Source organism: Peromyscus maniculatus, chromosome 1 (assembly GCF_049852395.1).
Source record: "Peromyscus maniculatus bairdii isolate BWxNUB_F1_BW_parent chromosome 1, HU_Pman_BW_mat_3.1, whole genome shotgun sequence".
Lineage (NCBI taxonomy): Eukaryota > Metazoa > Chordata > Mammalia > Rodentia > Cricetidae > Peromyscus > Peromyscus maniculatus.
Window position 1 is genome coordinate 35,554,780 of NC_134852.1, and position 20,136 is coordinate 35,574,915.

General features: G+C 48.0%; 2 protein-coding genes across 3 annotated transcripts; one reads left to right on the forward strand and one right to left on the reverse strand.

The window, feature by feature from the left end:
- The first annotated feature begins 21 nt into the window (after window positions 1–21).
- On the forward strand, window positions 22–20,053 carry LOC143273971 (uncharacterized). Of its 2 annotated transcripts, none has more exons than XM_076574900.1 (2): window positions 22–819; window positions 19,950–20,053. In XM_076574900.1, exon 1 carries the CDS (start codon window positions 248–250, stop codon window positions 740–742), a length of 495 nt encoding a protein of 164 aa, XP_076431015.1. In that variant the 5' UTR covers window positions 22–247; the 3' UTR covers window positions 743–819; window positions 19,950–20,053. The 2 variants fall into 2 exon arrangements, with proteins under 2 accessions (XP_076431015.1, XP_076431011.1); XM_076574896.1 differs by lacking the exon at window positions 19,950–20,053 and adding an exon at window positions 15,604–17,664.
- On the reverse strand, window positions 1,081–5,212 carry LOC143273977 (uncharacterized). Its single transcript, XM_076574904.1, has 2 exons — window positions 3,739–5,212; window positions 1,081–3,037 (listed from the first exon to the last, which is right to left on the reverse strand). Exons 1-2 carry the CDS (start codon window positions 3,801–3,803, stop codon window positions 2,782–2,784), a joined length of 321 nt encoding a protein of 106 aa, XP_076431019.1. The 5' UTR covers window positions 3,804–5,212; the 3' UTR covers window positions 1,081–2,781.
- Window positions 20,054–20,136: the final 83 nt, after the last annotated feature.

The window sequence follows — 20,136 nt, forward strand, 5'->3', positions numbered from 1 at the left end:
CTGCGGGAGGCCGCTTCACGCAGGCTGCCCGCGGGATGCTGAGCGCGGGGCGGGGAGGCCGGGGTGGCAGGCAGCCCCTGCAGACCCCGGGGGCCTCCTGGGGACCATGGCTGGCGGAGGGCCTCCGCCGGAACCGGGGTGCGGGAAGTAAAAAAAAAAAAAAACCCAAAAACCTTTCTCAAAGGACAGGAGCGTCCCCTGGGCTGCGGCTGTGCAGGAGAGGCGACAGGTTCACCCGTCACCACGGATGTCAGGGCGCAAGGAGGGCCGGGTTGAGCGGGGCCCGCCGGCGGAGGCCGCGGCCGAGGGCAGCCAGCGGCCGCCCCTCCCCGCGCCTCTCACCCCGCGCAGCTCCACCGGCGGCCCCCGGCTCCGCATCCCCAGCCACGACCGCAGGGCCGGGCGGGGATGGCGGCGCCCCGGGGGGCGGCCGCCCCGGGATGGGGTGGCGCGCCCCTCGGCCTCCTCACGCGAGGGACGGGCGGGTGGCCCCCATCCTCCTCAGCCGGCTCCCGGTCGGCCCCCCAAGTCCCTCTCCCCCCCGGGGCTCTTGGCGGTGTCCAGTGACGTGTCGCGGCCGCCGCCGCGATGCCGCCTGGGAGATGTAGTCCCAGGCTGCGAGGCCTTGGGTTCGTCCCGGGCCACACAGCTCTGCGGCCTTAGACCCTGTCTCCTAGAAGGCACCAACGCTTCCCACAGACCCTGCAGGAGCCAGGCTCGGGCTGGGGTTGACGGTGACTGACACGTTCAGCCAAGAGAAACATAGGAGCTGAATGAATGGCGATTCCGGCCCGGAACTCCTAAAGCGGTTCGATTAAGGTTCGCGGGATGGGTAGTCTCTTGGGGCCCTAACTGGAAACGCATGCTGGGAAATGTAGTCCGTTCTTGGAACATTGCGCTGCATGAAACCTCAAGCTTCAGGGAGGTGGAGGTGGCTGTTGGAAGTTTGGGCTCCAGGCTTGTCTGGTACCTCTGTGGGCAAGGGGAGGTTGGCCGGCGAGGTATTCTGTTGAAAGACCCCAGGCAGAGATCTTCCTCCGGGAGAGACCCCAAACCCAAGGAACACACCGAAACCACAGATCAGATGCAAAAGCAAGAGGGTTTATTTAGACCAGGTACCTGGGGCGAAGTCTCTTGGAGGACTTGCGCGCCTTCCTAGGGCAAGGGGGACTTTTTATGGGATCCCAGGGACAGAGGCGCGGTTACAGAAGCGAGAAGCATAGTTACAGGGTCCCTATTGGTTGTTTCAAAGAAGGCCAGGGTGAACTTGGGGTCGCTTGTGTGTGGCTGATTTGGCCTTGTCCAGGCCAGCTGCTTATTCTTCAAGGCCAGGGGCCCGCCATAAAATATCAACTGTCTTACTCCCAAGGCCGCTGACCCAATTATCCCCTCTATCTTAGGCCCGATGGCTGGCCATAGTTATCTTTTTCTTCCAAGGCCGGCTGGCTAGTTAGTCACAGCTGTGAACTCCTGTTTTTCTGATTCCTGCAGAATGGCGTTTCTAAGGCCAAGTTATTGGGGGGGCATAACATCGGCCCAACGCCCCATATCCTCATAATGGAGCGGGGGTCTTTCATTCCCCCATTTTCTTTTGTACCAAATGAAATCTTTCATTTTAGGATGGAGAATAAGGGGTTAGCTCTATCTCTGACTGTCTGAGCCTCTGATATTGTTGGGTTAGGATCAAAGCCTGGGCAACAGAAACCTTATCCTTGATGAATTGCACCAATCTGTTGAGGATGTATGACCCAAACAATAAAATGAGCAGGAGGACGATTAGGGGGCCCATAATGGTGGAGACAAGGGTCGTAAACCATGGTGACCTTTGGAACTATCTTTTAAATCTTTTCTGTTGAGCATGGCTACTTGGAGCTGTCTGAATTGGCCGGTCTCTATAAGGGCTGCAGTCCTGTATCTACCCAGCAGCTATTCCGCCCATGGTAATTTTTTTCCAGTAACAGGGCCAGCGTCAGGGAAATAGGCTCTCTGGTGATGTCCCTCCTTATGTCAGGAGGACTATTAGGGGGATCAAGGGGACCCCCGGGTGAGTCTTATCTTTAGTGGGTTTGGAGAGCGTTGAACTAGATGTCTCGGTGCCCTCAGCTTCGTCGGGTTCCTTGGCAGCCTTTACATGCGACGTGTGGACCCAAGCCGCTGTCCCGTCAACCTCGGCTCTAGGTTCCTAGATTGATGGCGTCGGACCCAGACAGAGTCCCCAATCTTGAATGAGTGAGGCACCACCGGGCGGTTCAGTTGCTCCCGGCAGGCAGGGGTTTTTACACCGTCTTTTGTATCAGTTGGAGGGCTAGTGGCAAAAGAGGAGATATCAGAGTAAAGGAAATTTACAATTGGTGGGGGAGCCCCATACATGATCTCGAACGGGGTTAGGCCATGAGGCCCAGGAGTGTTCCGGGCTCGGTAAAGGGCTAGGGGGAGTAGGAGCACCCAATCTCTAGTGCCAGTTGCAAGCGTTAATTTGGTTAAAGTCTCCTTAATGGTTTTATTTGTACGTTTTACCTGTCCTGAGCTCTGGGGGCTGTATGCACAATGAAGTTTCCAATCGATCCCCAGTAGCCTGGCCACCTCCTGACTTACCTGGGAGACAAAGGCGGGCCCATTGTCTGACCCCAATATCTGGGGTATTTCATACCTGGGAAAGATGTCATCTAGGAGTTTTTTTGGTTACCACGTTAGCGGTCCTTTTCTTGGTAGGCAAGGCCTCTGTCCATCTATGATGTAAGCTTGTCGCTCGGGGCTCCATTTCGCCCCCATTTTCTTTTGTTAGTTCCTGGTCCTCCGGGCTTCCGCCATCCGGAGGGCCTGGGTCAGCGCGATCAGCTCTGCCTTTTGGGCCGATGTTCCAGGTGGCAGTGGTGAGGTCCAAACTATCTCCGATTCGGTGGTGACGGCTGCTCCGGCCCTCCGTTCTTCTTCTTGGAGGAAGCTGCTCCCATTCGTATACCAGGCAGCAGGGTTGCGGGGTTGAGGGAGACAACTGGTCTGCACACCACTCGATCTGGGGGCTGCTGGACCAGAGCTTTCACCGCATGGGAGGATAACACAGTTAATGGCTGTCCCAAAGTCAGTTTCCCTGCATCCTTGAGCAAAACAGCAATAGCGGCTACCCCGCGCAGACAGGGGGCGGGCCATCCTGCAGCTACCGGGCTTTTATGGCCCCAGTCTCTGTACCAGCATTCCTTTGATACCTCCTGTTACCTGTGGCCCCCTGGACCAAAGCTGTGCGGTCACTGAGAGAGCTTCCGGTATGGGTCAGGACTGAATGTTGAGCCCCGGTGTCCACTAGGAAGGTCATTGGCTGCCCCCCCATCTTGAGAGTTAGCCTGGGCTGGGGGGGGGGCGCTCCTGGCCGTGACCTTCTCAATCTTCCAGATTGAGGACCCTTGACTTAGGTCTCCGAGACCCTTGAGGCTTTTTTTGATCAGTCACGAGCCCAATGTCCTCTCTGTTTACAGTAAGCACTTTGTCTTTGTCAAGCAGTGTCCTTTTTTGATCTCCCGTCCTAACTTCCTAACTCCCTCTCTGACCTGTCCCTGAGACATTACAGTGGCCAGGACTTTTTTTGTTTGTTTTTCCTCTCCCTCCGTGTCTCTCTAAGTCTTTTTAAAAACTCGCTGCCGGCGTCTCTTTCTGGTAACCTGAGCCGAATCGGTAGGGGGCCTAGAGTCCCTTGGAGACCAGCTAAGAGCAACTGGCGATAGAGATATAGGTGTTCCCTACCTTCGCTGGTTTGTCCCGCCTTCCTCGTAGGCGACCGGCAATTGGGGAGGAAGCAGGAAACTCATCCTCCGCTGGGGCCGCTGCAGGAGCCGCCGGTCCCTCCGGCGCTGTCGGGGGGGGGGGGGCTGAGGGGAAGAGAAACGGCTTAACCCATGGGGGAGGTTCTGTTGTCAGGAGTCTCCACATGGCAATGTATGGGACCTGGTCCGGGTGGCCATGGGGACTGGAAGCAAAAACTTTTCCCTCCACCTGTGAAATAAGACTGAGGTTAAAGGTTTCCTGACGAGGTCATCTTACATCTATTTTAACCTAATCGGCCTCGCAAAGAGTGATCTATTTTTTTTTTTTTTTGATTACGACTCCTTCGTTGTTGGCTCGTGTCTTTACGTCTGACCAGTGTTTAAGCATGAGGCTCAAGGGGGTGGTGACAGTCTGTCCTATGGCTGTTTCTAGGAGGAGAACGGTTAAACAGAAAACAAAAAACGACAGACCAATATAAATAAGACTAACATTCGCTGCGCGGCTTCGGTTCCAAACCGAAAGCAAAACCAGAAAAACCGTGCCCCCAGAGGGGTCTTTAAACCGTGCCCCCGCAGGGGTCTTTAAACTGTGCCCCCGGAGGGGTCTTCAGATGAACCGTGGAACTTCTTCCAGGGTTCCAGATTCCCCTGGGACGTCTCCCAGGGTTCAGCGGCGAAGTCCAGGCCCGTCGGCCTCCTCTTTCAGATCCACTGACACAGACAGATTATCAGACGCAGGCGCGGAGACAAACAAACAACATTTAACATTCAGACAAACAGACAACCCTCAGACTGGACAGGGATGACATAAATCAAGGCCGGCCGGCTTACCTCCTGATGGTGGGTCGGTGGTTTCAGGGAGGGGTCTCAATCCCCGTACGGGCCACCAAATGAAAGACCCCAGGCAGAGATCTTCCTCCGGGAGAGACCCCAAACCCAAGGAACACACCGAAACCACAGATCAGATGCAAAAGCAAGAGGGTTTATTTAGACCAGGTACCTGGGGCGAAGTCTCTTGGAGGACTTGCGCGCCTTCCTAGGGCAAGGGGGACTTTTTATGGGATCCCAGGGGCAGAGGCGCGGTTACAGAAGCGAGAAGCATAGTTACAGGGTCCCTATTGGTTGTTTCAAAGAAGGCCAGGGTGAACTTGGGGTCGCTTGTGTGTGGCTGATTTGGCCTTGTCCAGGCCAGCTGCTTATTCTTCAAGGCCAGGGGCCCGCCATAAAATATCAACTGTCTTACTCCCAAGGCCGCTGACCCAATTATCCCCTCTATCTTAGGCCCGATGGCTGGCCATAGTTATCTTTTTCTTCCAAGGCCGGCTGGCTAGTTAGTCACAGCTGTGAACTCCTGTTTTTCTGATTCCTGCAGAATGGCGTTTCTAAGGCCAAGTTATTGGGGGGGCATAACATCGGCCCAACGCCCCATATCCTCATAATGGAGCGGGGGTCTTTCACTGTCCTGGAGATTTCACAGCCACATCTGCTTGCCTCACTGGCTCTTCGATCACCTGTCTCTGCAGTCAGAACTTGTCCAGACTCCCCTGTCTCCTATAGTGAGTGAGCTTCAGTTTGGGGGATTGCGCGGAAGGTTTTGTTCAAATGATGTCATTAGATCTTCACGAAAAGCCTCGTTTACAGGTGACCCAGAGACACGAAGTCGCTTGTCCAAGATTGCTAAATTATGAATGGCAAAGCAAGAATCAAAGGCAGTTAAAAAAACAACAAACAAATCATCAAAACAAACTGCCACTGATTTTATTTTTAAATTCTCTCTCCCTCCCTCTTTCCCCCTCCCGTGTGTGTGTGTGTGTGTGTGTGTGTGTGTGTGTGTGTGTGTGTGTGTGTGTATGTGTGTGTGTGTACATTCATGTGCCCAAACCTTCAGTCCCAGGCAGTTGTGAATCGCCCCATGTGGGTGCTGGGAACCCAAATTCAGGTTCTCTGCAAAAGCAGTATTTATTTGTTCTACAGCGCTGATCCGTCTTTGCAGCCCCTACATTAGTAATTGAGATTCTGGAGTTAGCTGAGTTCACTTGTGGGACAGGCAAAGAATTGACTGTCTGAGGGAGACAAAAGAGTGTGTGTGTGTGTGTGTGTGTGTGTGTGTGTGTGTGTGTGTGTGTGTGTGTGTCGTTATTGAGGCAGGCTCTGTGTTGGGAGTCTGTTCAAGGTATTTTATAAGACTGCTGGGTCCTCCCATCGTATCATCCTGCCTAGATATGTGTCCCTGAGCAGGCCGTTTCTGCCTAGCCTTTCTCACGAGAAAGGAAGCTACCCTGGCAGGAAGCCCATTTCTGCTTTCTCTACCTGCCTATGCGTTTTCTAACTTTTCCCCAGCACCATGTGTATAAAACGCCTCCTTTCCACGTATGGACTTCACAGACTGAGTCGTGTGGAATGTCAGTGGCTTGTTCAAGAACCATAAACATTAAGGGGCGGGATTCTGGGTCTTTCCAGTTTGATGCTCCTAGTCTGAAGCTCTGGAGAGAGGAGGGAAGAGGAGACTTTTAATAGGTTAATTAATTAATTGATTGATTTTAATTAACCTCATGGCTGCGTTCTGATAGACTGCTGCTGAAAGATCACAGGAAGTGACACAACTCCTGTAGTTGGCTAAGAAGTCTCCTGGCTGTCACTCAGGGAAACCAGTGCTCCATCAAGAATGCTTGTTGGCTGGGGAGATGCTCAAGCAAGAGTTTGACTCCAGAGCCCATATGGTGGAAGGAGAGAACTGACTCCTGCAACTTGTCCTCTTCTACATGTGCATTTTGGTTGGCATTGAACACACACTTGCACAGACACACACACACATGCACAGACATACACATTTGTGCCCATGTTCGTGCATACACATACACAGATTTTTTTATTTTTTTATTTTTTGAGACAGGGTCTCTATAGCCTAGCCCTGGCTGTCCTGGAAATTGCTGTGTAGACCAGGCTGGGCTCAAACTCAAGAGATCTGCCTGTATCTGTCTTCTGAGTGCTGGGATTGAAGGCTTGGCCACCATGCCCAGTTACAAATCTTTTATTCTAAGACTGGCCCTTTAACTGTGAGTTGCTTGCCCATGATGCCTTAGGACATTAACGTCTTATGAAAACTGCACAATAGCCAACATGCTGGGGTAGGCTGACATCGTTAGTCTGTTTACTAACCCTCAGGGGTGATTCACAGTCAATGAAACGTGGGTGGTTGGAACAGGCTGTCTCCAAGCAGGGACCTAGGCTTGAGGAAAGGAACCTTGCTTGGTTTTAGATCTTAGTGGATCCTTTCATGGGAATGGGGTGGATAGGGATGGAATTTGTCAATTCCATAGATCTCTTTTGCTCTATCACTGAGCCAACTCTCAACCCCTCTCTGGTGGGTTCTAGACAAGGGTGTTGTTGCTGAGCCACACCTCTAGCCCCTCATTGGTGGATTCTAGGCAGGGGCTCTACCACTGAGTCATATCCCCAGCCCCTCACTGGGAGTTCTAGGTAGGGGCTCTACCACTGAGCCACACTCCGGCCCCTCACTGGGGGATTCTAGGCAGGGGCTCCACGACTGAGCCATACCTCAGCCCCTCACTGGGGGTTCTAGGCAGGGGCTCTATCACTGAGTCACACCCCAGCCCCTCACTGGGAGTTCTAGGTAGGGGCTCTACCACTGAGCCACATCCCCAGCCCCTCACTGGGGGTTCTAGGCAGGGGCTCTACCACTGAGCCACGCCCCCAGCCCCTCACTGGGGGATTCTAGGTAGGGGCTCTACCACTGAGCCACACCCCCAGCCCCTCACTGGGGGTTCTAGGCAGAGCTCTACCACTGAGCCACACCCCCAGCCCCTCACTGGGGGTTCTAGGCAGGGGCTCTATTACTGAGCCACACCCCAGCCCCTCACTGGGGGATTCTAGGTAGGGGCTCTACCTCTGAGCCACACCCCTAACCCCTCACTGGGGGATTCTAGGCAGGGGTTCTACCACTGAGCCACACCCCAGCCCCTCACTGTGGGATTCTAGGCAGGGGCTCTACCACTGAGCCACACCCCAGCCCCTCACTGGGGGATTCTAGGCAGGGGCTCTACCACTGAGCCACACCCCCAGCCCCTCACTGGGGGATTCTAGGCAGGGGCTATACTACTGAGCCACACCCAGTCCCTCACTAGTGGATTACAGGCATGTGTTCCACCACCAAGCTTTATCCCAGCCTTCCTTTGTTTAATTTATTATGCTCTATTGCAGTGGTTCTCGGCCTCCCTAATGCTGTGACCCTTTAATCCAGTTCCGCATGTTGTGGTGACCCCCAGCCATAAAATTATTTTTGTTGCTACTTCATAATTGTAATTTTGCTGCTGTTATGAGTCGTAATGTAAATATTTTTGGTGATAGAGATTTGTCAAAGGGGTCATGACCCACACGTTGAGAACAGTGCACTGCTTTGTTCCTAATTTGTTAAGGGTTTTTCAGTTAAGAAGTTTTCTCTTGGTTAAGGTTTCTGTTGTTGCAATGAAACACCATGACCAAAAGGAAACTGGAGAGGACAGGGTTTATTGGGATTACACTTCCACATTGTAGCCCATCGTTGAGAGAAGCCATGGCATGAAGGGAGGAAGGAAGGAGAGAAAACAACAAATGCTGTGGGTGGAAGATGTTGGTTAGGACATGCAGAACATGGAGAGCCTACAAAACCCCCGGAATTAGAAGTACCGCGTACTCGATTACACTCCTAGGCACATAGCAGGGCTGAGAGAGGGCACACATGTACAGCGCTACTCATGAAAGCCAAATTGTGGGGCCAGCTGGCATGCCTGTCATGGGGAGGATGGATAAGGAACATGTGCACCATCCACATCATCACATGTATTCAGACGCAAAGAAGAAGAGAAATCATGCCATTCTGGGGAAGTAGATGGAATGTCAGAAGCTCACTAACAGTAAACATGGCTTCATTCACACCTACACTGCAGGCTGGAGACATGGCTTGGCGGTGAAGAGTGCTTCCCAGCAACAAATCCTTGCTTCTACTCTATTAGAGACTGGTTTCAAAAGTAAAACCCTCCAGGTAGACATGGGGGCTCACACCTGTAATCCCAGCACTTGCCAGGCTGAGGCAGGAGATTTGCTGCAAGTTAGAGGCCAGCCTGGACTACATGTGAGTTCAAGATTAGCCTGTGCTGGTGTATGAGATCCTGATTCAAGGAACAAAAATCTTCCTCTAAAAAAACAAGTTAAGGGGGTGAAGAGATGGCTCAGTGGTTAAGAGCACTGGCTGATCTTCCAGAGGACCTGAGTTCAATTCCCAGCACCCATGTGGCAGCTCACAACTGTCTGTAACTCCAGTTCCAGGGGATCCACCACCCTCACACAGACACACATACAGAAAAAGCACCCATGCACATAAAATGAAATTTAGAATAAATTATAAAAAGGATAAAAGTAACAAGCCAAGTCTTTCTTTGTTAAAGCAAACCCAGGAAGTTCTTAAAATAGGGATTCTTGAAATTCGGCAAAAACCCGAATTGTGTTATTTTAAGGTGAACCACTCAGAACCACGACCAAATCAAAAATAGGATCTGCCTGCCACCCAGACACTCCTCCCAGACAGACACTCCTCCCAGACACTCCTCCCAGCTCGCCCAGCCTCAGCCCTTCTCTCCACAAAAACAAACGAGGGGCTGACTTCAGCCCCCTCTGCTCCATGTATTGGTGTAGGGGATGATACCCAGGGCCTTGTTCTACCACTGAGCCACACCCCAGCCCCTCACTGGGGGATTCTAGGCAGGGGCTCTACCACTGAGCCACACCCCCAGCCCCTCACTGGGGGATTCTAGGCAGGGGCTCTACCACTGAGTCACACCCCCAGCCCCTCACTGGGGGATTCTAGGCAGGGGCTCTACCACTGAGCCACACCCCAGCCCCTCTCTGGGGGATTCTAGGCAGGGGCTCTACCACTGAGTTACTCCCCAACCACAGTGTGACATTTTGATACTTATGCACAACATGTCATGAGTAAATCAGGCTGGTTGGCACCCCCTTAAGGTGTGTGGTTTCTCTCACTGTGGCAGCAGGGAGTTGGGACGGATGCAGAGTCCCTTCCCCATGGCTTTGCCCGCAGCGTCATCCAACATCAGGGGTTTTGCTGGGCTCAGGTGACAAGACAAGTGGGGTGTCAGGAAAATCTTTACCTTCTCTCCTTCCTTCTCTCTCCTTTTTTTTTTAATTTAAGATTTATTTATGTATATGAGTGCTCTATTTGCATATATGCATGCATGACAGAAGAGGGTATCAGATCCTATTGTGAGCCGCCATGTGGGTGCTGGGAATTGAACCTGGGTCCTCTGGAAGAGCAGTCAGTGCTCTTAACCACTGAGCCATCTCTCCAGCCCTCCTTTTTTTCTTTTGAGACAGGGTCTCACTATATAGCCCTGGCTGGCCCAAAGCTCTTTCTGTAGAGTAGACTGACCTTGAACACACAGAGATCTGCCTAGGATTAAAGGTATACACCACACCACCACACCTGCCTCCCTCCTTTAGGAAATTATCTATCATCTATCTATCTATCTATCTATCTATCTATCTATCTATCTATCTATCTATCTATCTATCTATCTATCTGTCTCTTTTTCGAGACAGGGTTTCTCTGTGTAGCAGCCCTGGCTTTCCTGGATCTCCCTCTGTAGACCAGGCTGGCTTCAAACTCACAGAGATCCACCTGCCTCTTCCTCCCGAGTGCTGGAATTAAAGGCATGTGCCACCACGCCCGGCTTAGGAAATAGTTATTTTTATTTCTTAATTATGTGTATGTGTGTTTATGTGTGTGGGTCTTTGCACACGAATGCAGGTGCTTACAGATTCTAGAAGATAACACTAGATTTCCAAGATGTGAAGTTACAGGTAGTTGTGAGCCATGCAATATGAGTGCTAGAAACCCAACTGAGGTCCTCTGTAAGAGCATGCGCACTCTTAAATGCTGAGCCATCTCCCCAGCCCCACCTTTTTCTTTTCTTTCCTTTTCCTTTCTTTTCTTTTTTCTTTTCTTTTCTTTTCTTTCCCTTTATTTTCTTTTCCTTTTTCTTTTTGAGACAAGTCTCACTCTGTAGGTCAGGCTGGCCCTGAACTCCTGTGTCTCCTGCCTCCATCTTCCCAGCTCTGGGATGCTGGGATTGCAGGCATTTCCATACCCAGCTAAATTGTGCTTCTTTCATTATGCATAAGTAGGTACTTATACAGAATGTTTACATATCTTTGTGTGTGAGTTCTCATGTATTATGCCCACTTTTAATAGATTCTTTTCATGTTTCGCTTTATTTTTACTTTGAATTTGTTATTACTGTTGTTATTATTTGAAGTTTTTGGGGAGTCTGCTTAGCCTAGGCCAGCCTCAAAATCCTGCTTTTTTTTTTTTTTGCTTTGTATCTCTGAGTGCTGAGATTACAGGTGGGTGAGCCCCACTATGTCTGGCTCCTTTTTAGAAGCAGGTCTGTCTGTCTGTCTGTCTGTCTCTCTCTCTCTCTGTGTCCCTGTGTGTGTATCCATGTACCTCATCCATATGTGGAGATCAGGGGACAACTTCCTGGATTGTGCTTTCCGCTCCCCCACGCGGGTGCCAGGGATGGAGCTTAGCTGTCGGGCTTGGCTGCAAGCCCCTTTTCCTGCTGAGCCATCTCACCGCCCCATTTCTATTGCTTTTATCTCTGGCAGAGCTACCTTGTTTGCTGCTTTTAATTTTCTTCATTTTCCCCCATGATTTGCCTATTGAACTTAAAATGAACTTCAGAGCAAAGTTGCCTAGTTCTGGGAAAAAACAAAAAAACAAAAAACCTTGATCATCCCCTACCCCCACCTTTCTTCTCTCTTGCTGGAGTTGGGGGGACCTTTACCATCTCCTCCTCTTCCTCCTCTCTCCCTCCTCCCCCCTTCCTTTTGTTTCCCTTGATGATATTCGTAATGCATGCAGATGGGGTTGTGAACAACTGAGGGCAATGAACCACCTTCTCTTTGCTTTTATCCCTGGACTCCTATTGCCACCTGGCGACCATCATATGAAACAGCAAATTCCTAGAATTAAAATGGAAAAATCCCATTGCTCCAATCAGTTGACATCTCACACATTTTAAATGGGTCAAGTATTCAAGAGTAACTTATCTGGGTTAATTTGGTCAAAGACATTGACCAGATCTCCAGGCATCAGGTAGCTTGACTGATTCTAAAAGATCCCCATATGAGGCTCTGATTCCCACCCCTGGAAGACAGTACTGACTCTTGGCCAGAGACCAACACAAGATGGTTGGTAATTTGCTCCCATGACCTCAATCCATGTGTCTTAGTTGAGTTTCTATTGCTGTGAAGAGACATCATGACCATGGCAACTGTTATAAAACATTTAATTGGGGCTGGCTCACAGTTTCAGAGATACAGTCCATGATCATCATGGCAGGAAACACAGCAGCATGCAGGCAGACATGGTGCTGGAGAAGGAACTGAGAGTTCTATATTCAGATCCCTAGGCAACAGGAAGAGACCATGTATGAGTCACTGGCCTGGCTCGAGTATCTGAGACCTCAAAGCCCACCTACAATGACACATGAGGGACACCCAAGGGAAGAGTTCCCAGGATCCCTATTCCAGTCTGAGTGAGGATGGCCACACTATCCAATGATACCATCCCTCAGCAGCTGGAGACAAAGAGGGACAAGAGAGTTTCTCTGGATATATACAATAGAATTGTCACTGTCATTTTTTTATAACTAAATTCTTTAAAAATAGTTTGTAGTGTGTGGATGTTTTGCCTGCATGTATGTCTGTGGGCCACAATCATGCCTTGTGCCTACAGAGGCCTGAAGAGGTTTTGGATCTTCTGAACTGGAGTTACAGTTGGTTGTGAGCCATCATGAGTATTCTGGGAATTGAACCCGGGACCTCTGGAAGAGCAGCCAGTGTTCTCAACTGCTGGTGCATCTCTCTAGCATGCACACACACACACACACACACACACACACACACACACACACACACACAAATAAATATAATAAAAAAAATGAAGAGATATTCTGTGCACCAGCCCTACAATTCTTCCTACTTTGTGTTGATTACATGACTTAAGAATGTCTAAGAATACCCAGTGGTGGTAGCCCATGCCTTTAGTCCCAGAACTCAGGAGGCAGAGGCAGGTGGATCTCTGTGAGTTCAAGGCCAGCCTGGTCTACAGAGTGAGTTCCAGGACAGCCAGGGCTACACAGAGAAACCCTGTCTGAAAAAACAACAAAAAAATGTCTAAGAACAAATCAAAGAATCCAGAGGCATTAATTATAGGGAAGAAATCAAGGAGACACTGCAGGTGAATTGCTAAGAAGAGACTCTGCCATGATGGAGAACTTTCTGGAGCATCGCATCAGGGCCAGGCACTACTGGGACTCCTACCGAGCCTTCTGAGATGCACTGTGGTCAGGATATTGGGAAGATGCTCATCTCTGGGTGTTTACCCATTTCCTTTCCAGACTGTTCCTCTGTCTGTCTGTCCATTTGTTTTTAAGTATCTCTCTCTCTTCCTTTCTCTCTTTCCTTCCTTCAGAGTTATAACTCATGTAATGCAGGCTATCCTCTAATTTGTTATGTAGCTGAGGGTGACTTTGAGCTATAGGTACTACTGCCTCCACCTCCCCAGCATTGGGGTTGCAAGCATGCTCCACCTCAAGTCTGAACACAGCTCTGTTCCAGGCAGCCAGACCTGGGCTACCAGACTCATCACTGGAGGGAATGATGAGCCCTCGGTTATAGGTACTGCTTCCCCAACTTTGTCTCTCTCTGGACCTGTGATCATTGTGTTATTTCTGCTCTCAGTGACAAGGTCTACAAGAAACGTCTCCTGACAACTTTTTTTTTATTTTGCTTTTGTTTTTGTCTTTCAAGACAAGGTTTCTCTGTGTAGCCCTGACTATCCTGGAACTCACTCTGTAGACCAGGCTGGCCTTGAACTCAGAGATCCATATGCCTCTGCTTCCCAAGTGCTGGGATTAAAGGCGTGCACCACCATGCCTGGCTGACTTTTTCTCATCATTGTCCAAGTTAACTGCGTTTCCAGAGCCTGCCCCAGGATGCTGCCAGAAGTGACTGGAAGGAAAATTTTCCTGTACTCCCTACAGGGGCTGGGGCACAGGACACTGAGAGTTAAAATGTGGGGACTTGGGATGATGCACCTGACTCTGCCTTTGGTCCAGCAGCAGCAGCAACAGAGCCCCGAGGGGTCTAGTGTCTAGAAGAAAAGTTCTGGACGCAAATACAATCCAGAGACCCCTTTCTTTTAAAGTTCGAAGCTAGGTGTGGTGGCTTTTGCCTCTAATTCCAGAATCTGAGAGGCTGAGGTAGGAGAATTAAATTAAAGGCAGAAATTAAAGGCAAGCCTGGGTTACACAAAATGACTTCCAGGCTAGCCTGGGAAAGAAAAGCAAAATAAGCAAACAAAAACACGGGAAACCCTCAGGGCTCATGGATCTATGCAGGAGAGGAGGCAGAAGGACTGTAAGAGCCAGAGGGATGGTTGTGGCCCCAAGTCAACAGTGTCCTCCAGACACAACAGGACTGACAGACCTGTCAACTCACAGAGTCCATGCACTACACACATGGCCTGCATAGGTTCAAGCAAGACAAGTCTCAACATTGATACCTGCTGCCAAAGGAAAAATCAGTCTCAAAGGAAAAATGGAGTCTCATTGTATATACCAACCATACCCCAGGGCAGTCCACATGCCCAGTAATATCTGGCCAAAACAAAGTGAATTCAATGGTATTTTTGTGAACTTTTTGTTTTATTTTGCATTGTTTTGTGATTTTTTTTGTCTGACTGTTCTTTACTTGTGCACATCTGCATGCACACCACTCCCCACACATATGTAAACACGCACACTATACACACATGAAAAATTAAAAAAGGAGAGGGGGATGAACAGCACTTACTCAATCAATGCTATTATCACAGGCCATTCAGAACTTCATGGGATTCAAAGAGAGTTCAGCATTGATGGTGAGGAAAGGGAGCAACCCAGGCTCATACTACAGTGAGCATAATTCATTAGCTTGATTTCTGACATTTAAAACATAAGATACAGCCAGGCTGTGATGCATGACTTTAATTCCAGTACTCGAGAAACAGGGAGCAGATTTCTGAATTTCAGTCCAGCAACGTCTACTGAGCAGGTTCCAGGATAGCCAGGACCATACAAAGAAACCTCATCTCAAACAAACAAACAAACAAACAAACAAACATCCCCTCCCAAAAAACCAAAGCAATCCGAATGAGACCAAATCAAATCAAATCAAACAAAACCAAAAAAACAAAACAAAACAAAACAAAACAAAACAAAACAAAAAACCCATGTAAGATCCACACAGAGAATGGAAGTCAGTCTTCATTGTGGAGAGGGGTGGCTCACTCACTCACACAAAATGGATCTAGAAGAGGGTGGCTGTGAAGTGCGGATCCATCAGGAAGGTGGCAGGGACAGGAGGCATTTCTCAACACATGCTTACAGCCTCCCTTCATGACTGCAGGTTCCATCTACCCAGAGTCTGACATAAGTGGCTTTATTTTGGTCTGACAATGCTCACAGGTGTTATTTTTATCCTTTGGAGTATAACATAAAATTACATTCCCCAAAGGGATGATTCAAACATTATATAATTTCAGTTATTTCAGTCATACACTTTCAAGTTTCTAGTATCTTGGTATGGTGTTTTGAAAGAAAATGGCCCTTATAAGGAGTGGCACTATTAGAAAGTGTGGCCTTGTTGGAAGAAGTGTGTCTTTGAGGTCTCCTATGCTCAAGCCATGCCTAGTGTAGCTCACAGTTTCTCCTTCTGTTGCCTGCAGATTCAGATATAGAATTCTCAGCTCCTTCTCCAGCACCATTTCTGCCTGCATGCTGCCATGCTTCCCACCATGACAATAATGGACTAAAGCACTGAACATGTAAGACACCTCATTAAATGTTTTCCTTTATAAGAGTTGCTGTGGTCATGGTGTCTCTTCACAGCAATAGAAACCCTAACTAAGATACGGTGTAAATAGTTAATACTGATTGTCAACTTAACAAGATCTAGAATCACCAAAGAAATAATGCTGTGGATGAAGGGGAAAATCAGTAGCCCTCTTAAGAACTCCCCCCCACCCATCTAAAGGTATCTGCTCATCCATAAATGAACCCAGAGCTGACTAGATATTGAACTCATGTGACAATAAATCTATATAATCTGGACTCAGCAAACAGGATATGGGGAATAATGGACTCAACTGACCAGAGATTGAACTCATGTGAAAATAGGACCGGAACAATAAATCTGAATGTATATATCCTGGGTTCAACGAAAACAAGATATAGGGAGTAAACAGTTTATGTCTCTGTAGATACCCTACATCCTGTTAGCCATTAGTAACTTCACCCTCATAGTTCAGCCAGTAATTCAAAGAACTACCTCACCCCCACCCCCTCGTCCAATGGTATGTAACCCATTGCATGTTAACTTTTCATATATAAACCCCTTGTAATAAGTCCTCAGGGCTTCCCCCTTCACTCCCTGTAACAGAGTGTCAGACAAAGTCCCTACCTGGGCTGCTTGAATAAAAAAATCTTACATTTTTGTATGGAAGTCGGCTCCTTGGTGGTCTGGTTGGAGGCTTGTGACTCGGGCTTAACATGGGCATGTCTGTGAGGGATCATTGAGATAAGTTATCCTCTAGCCATGACTGTGAGGGATCATTGTGGTAAGTTATCCTCTAGTCATGACTGTGAGGGATCATTGTGGTAAGTTAGCCTCTAGCCATGACTGTGAGGGATCATTGTGGTAAGTTAGCCTCTAGCCATGACTGTGAGGGATCATTGTGGTAAGTTATCCTCTAGTCATGACTGTGAGGGATCATTGAGAAAAGTTAGCCTCTAGCCATGACTACTGTGAGGATCACTGAGACAAGTTAACCTCTAGTCATGACTGTGAGGGATCATTGAGAAAAGTTAGCCTCTAGTCATGACTCTGAGGGATCATTGAGACAAGTTAACCTCTAGCCATGACTGTGAGGGATCATTGTGGTAAGTTAGCCTCAAGTCATGACTGTGAGGGATCATTGAGAAAAGTTAGCCTCTAGCCATGACTGTGAGGATCATTGAGATGAATTAGCCTCTAGTCATGACTGTGAGGATCATTGAGACAAGTTAACCTCTAGCCATGACTGTGAGGCTCATTGAGATAAATTAGCCTCTGGAGGTGTCTCTAAAGGATTATCTATGGAAGGTTAATTGAGATGAGGAGATACACCTGAAAGTGGGATCCTAGATTACATAAAAATTAGAAAGCTAGCTAAAATGAACATGTCACTCTCTGCTTGCTACTGCAGATGCAGTGTGACCGGCAACTCCAAGCTCCCATCACAATGACTTCCTTTTGCTGTGATGGGGTGAACCCTAGAACCCAGAGAAAAACAAAAAATTTCTTCCTTCAGTTCTTTTCAGTTATTTTGTGCTAGGAACAAGAGAATTAGTGCATTATTATATAGTTATCTGTCCTCTATTTTTACTTTTATTCCATTTGTCAAACAACATGTTGTGTATGACTTCGATTTCTTTAAATTTATTGAGACTTGTTTTATAGCTCAGAATATAGCTCTGTCAGTAAACATTCCCTGCATGTAAGAATTCTCTTGTCATTAGGAAGAGTGTTGCATAAATATGAGACCAAGTGGGTTGTGTCAATTTTGTTAAAAAGATGAGTAGATGTCTTACAACAATTCAGGAACAATCAGAAGACTGCAATATAGCAGTTGTTCAATAGAGCACCTGCTAATTTAGGGAGGTCAAGAAAGCTAGGGCTTGTAAAGGTGAAGTGTAGGAAAGAGAAGTTGTTCTGAAACATCCTTGGCTACAAGAAGCAATGATAAAATGACATCAATCTATAGTTGAAAAGAAGCAAAAAAAAAAAAAAAAAAAAAAAGAATCACTCTGATCTGCCATTTTGCTGGGCGGTGGTGGCGCACGCCTTTAGTCCCAGCACTTGGGAGGCAGAGGCAGGCGGATCTCTGTGAGTTCGAGGCCAGCCTGGTCTCCAAAGTGAGTTCCAGGAAAGGCGCAAAGCTACACAGAGAAACCCTGTCTCGAAAAACCAAAAACAAAAAAAAGAAAAAGAAAAAGAAAAAAAAAAAAAGAAAAGAAGCTTAGCCAACAGATGTACTCACAGAAGTATCTTTTGTGTGTAAGGTCATGTGGGCCTTGTACACTTTTATGGCCTTTAAAGGAGTATAGAAATAATCTTGCCATAGGTATGTATACATGAAAGCTCTCCCTTCAAGATACTCCATTAAAGTTTAACTGTCTCCATTTTGATTCTCACAGCACTCACAGTTGATATGCCGTCCAGTTCAGCTGTGCTCTGTTACTTTTCTGGGTTTGTTCCATCAACTGAGATTGAAAAAATTTCAATGTGATGGTGGATTTGGCTGTCATTCCTTAATGCTCTAGCAAGTTTCCCCCCTTCATCTTTGAAGCTATGCCATTAGGAGTACATGACGAGGTTATTTCAGTATTTAGATACAGTTTCACTATACAGTCCCAACTGAGCTCCTCCTAGCTGGCCTCCATCTCACAGACGCCCACCTGTCTCTGCCTCCCCATTGCCTGGAATAAAAGCATGTGCTACCATACCAGCCAAGTTTATTTTCACTAGATGAATTGCCCTCTTTTTATTTTTAAAGATTTATTTATTCGTATATTTTATATATACACCAGAATAAGGAATCTGATCTCATTACAGATGGTTGTGAGCCACCATGTGGTTGCTGGGAAATGAACTCAGGACCTCTGGAAGAGCAATCAATGCTCTTAACTACTAAGCCATCTCTCCGGCCCGAATTGCCCTCTTTATTATCACTGGCAATGTTCTTTGTCCCCCATCCTCCTCAATTTTTAAAATTGACTTAAGTCTTCTTTTGACTATTGTGAGGATGGTCACTTTAATCTTTAACGTACTTTCTGTAAACACATGGCTGGGTTGGACTTGTTTTCAAATCTAATCTAATCTAATTCACTTGATACAACTAGTGGTCTTATTAGGGACCTCGTTGTCTTGAAATTTGTTTCCTATCACGTTCTGGAATGACCAAAAATTCTGTGTAAATGTAAACAACAAAAGTGACCTTGAAAGTTCTGTTGTGCCCAGATCGTGACCCGCAGAGAGACCACCAAAGACGAGCATGCCGGAATGCAAAAGCAAGGTTTAATTCTGCATATACAAGCCTAGGCAGGGACTTTGTCCAATACATCCAACGCAGTGGAGGCTGGAGGAAGTGCCCACCTATCTGCAAGCTCAGCTTTTAAAGGGAAAAATCTCAAGGTTACATCATTTAGGGGTGCTAGTACGGGTACAATTCTGATTGGCTTGCTTCTAGTGACTTTTAGAAATTACTTCTAAGGGAGTGGTTGCCCGCCACCATTTCTCATTGGCTGCCCTCAGATGGAGGCATTTCTGTGGTCAGTTACCTTGGAAACCAGGGAGAGGACACTCCATAGTCTGGCAGGCATTACCTTGTGACTATCTTGTGACTCTGTACTTTTACACTTCCTGGTTTCTGGAATCTGAACTGTGGTTTCAGTAACTAATGGCCTGTTCCTAAAAGGAGAAATCTTAGGCCTTAGTTTTTGGGTGGAAGCATTTTGGTCTTATTTCTAAGATGGCTCATTTTGGTCTCACAGTTCAACAGTGTCGAGTTACCACAAAGGTAGATTTTTCCTACAAACACGAAGCGTTCTTTTGTATTTGTTTAGGATACCTTCACATGTTAATCATTCATCCTTCAACACAGACACAGTTCTGTTGTCACATACCGATGTGGCCCTCAGTAACACTTTCCTATCTAGGTAACAGGGACAGTGAACCAACCCTGGACGGGTCCAGAACTTCTGACTCTCGGAAATCTCTGATGTAACCTGCCTGTCCAATCAATACTTTAGTCCAGTCCTTTGAAATGTATCATAGTCCCTACCATCGTACAGAGAGGTGGAATCCTTCTGCAGTGGGTCTCAGGGAAAGCGTAATCAAGCAGTAACGTCTCAACCTGATTTTATTCCAATTCTGCACTCTCAATTTAGGCTCCTCTGTACACCCCATAAGAGAGTAAGTGACCATGGAACCCGGAAGTACTTTTTTTAAAAGATTTATTTATTATGTATACAGTGTTCTGCCTGCGCGACAGAGCTCATTACAGATGGCTGTGAGCCACCACGTGGTCGCTGGGAATTGAACTCAGGACCTCTGGAAGAACAGCCAGTGCTCTTCACCACTGAGCCACCTCTCCAGCCCCCGGAAGTGACTTTTGATCGCACCGGGAGCCTCCCCTTTAAGCGCGCACCCCGGTGGGAAC

Coding starts and splice junctions, on each gene's coding strand:
- LOC143273977 (XM_076574904.1), bottom strand. CDS start 3,803: ATGAGTTTCCTGCTTCCTCCCCAATTGCCGGTCGCCTACGAGGAAGGC. Junction 3,038..3,738: donor GGCGGGACAAACCAGCGAAG/GTAGGGAACACC, acceptor ATGCGGTGAAAG/CTCTGGTCCAGCAGCCCCCA.
- LOC143273971 (XM_076574900.1), top strand. CDS start 248: ATGTCAGGGCGCAAGGAGGGCCGGGTTGAGCGGGGCCCGCCGGCGGAG.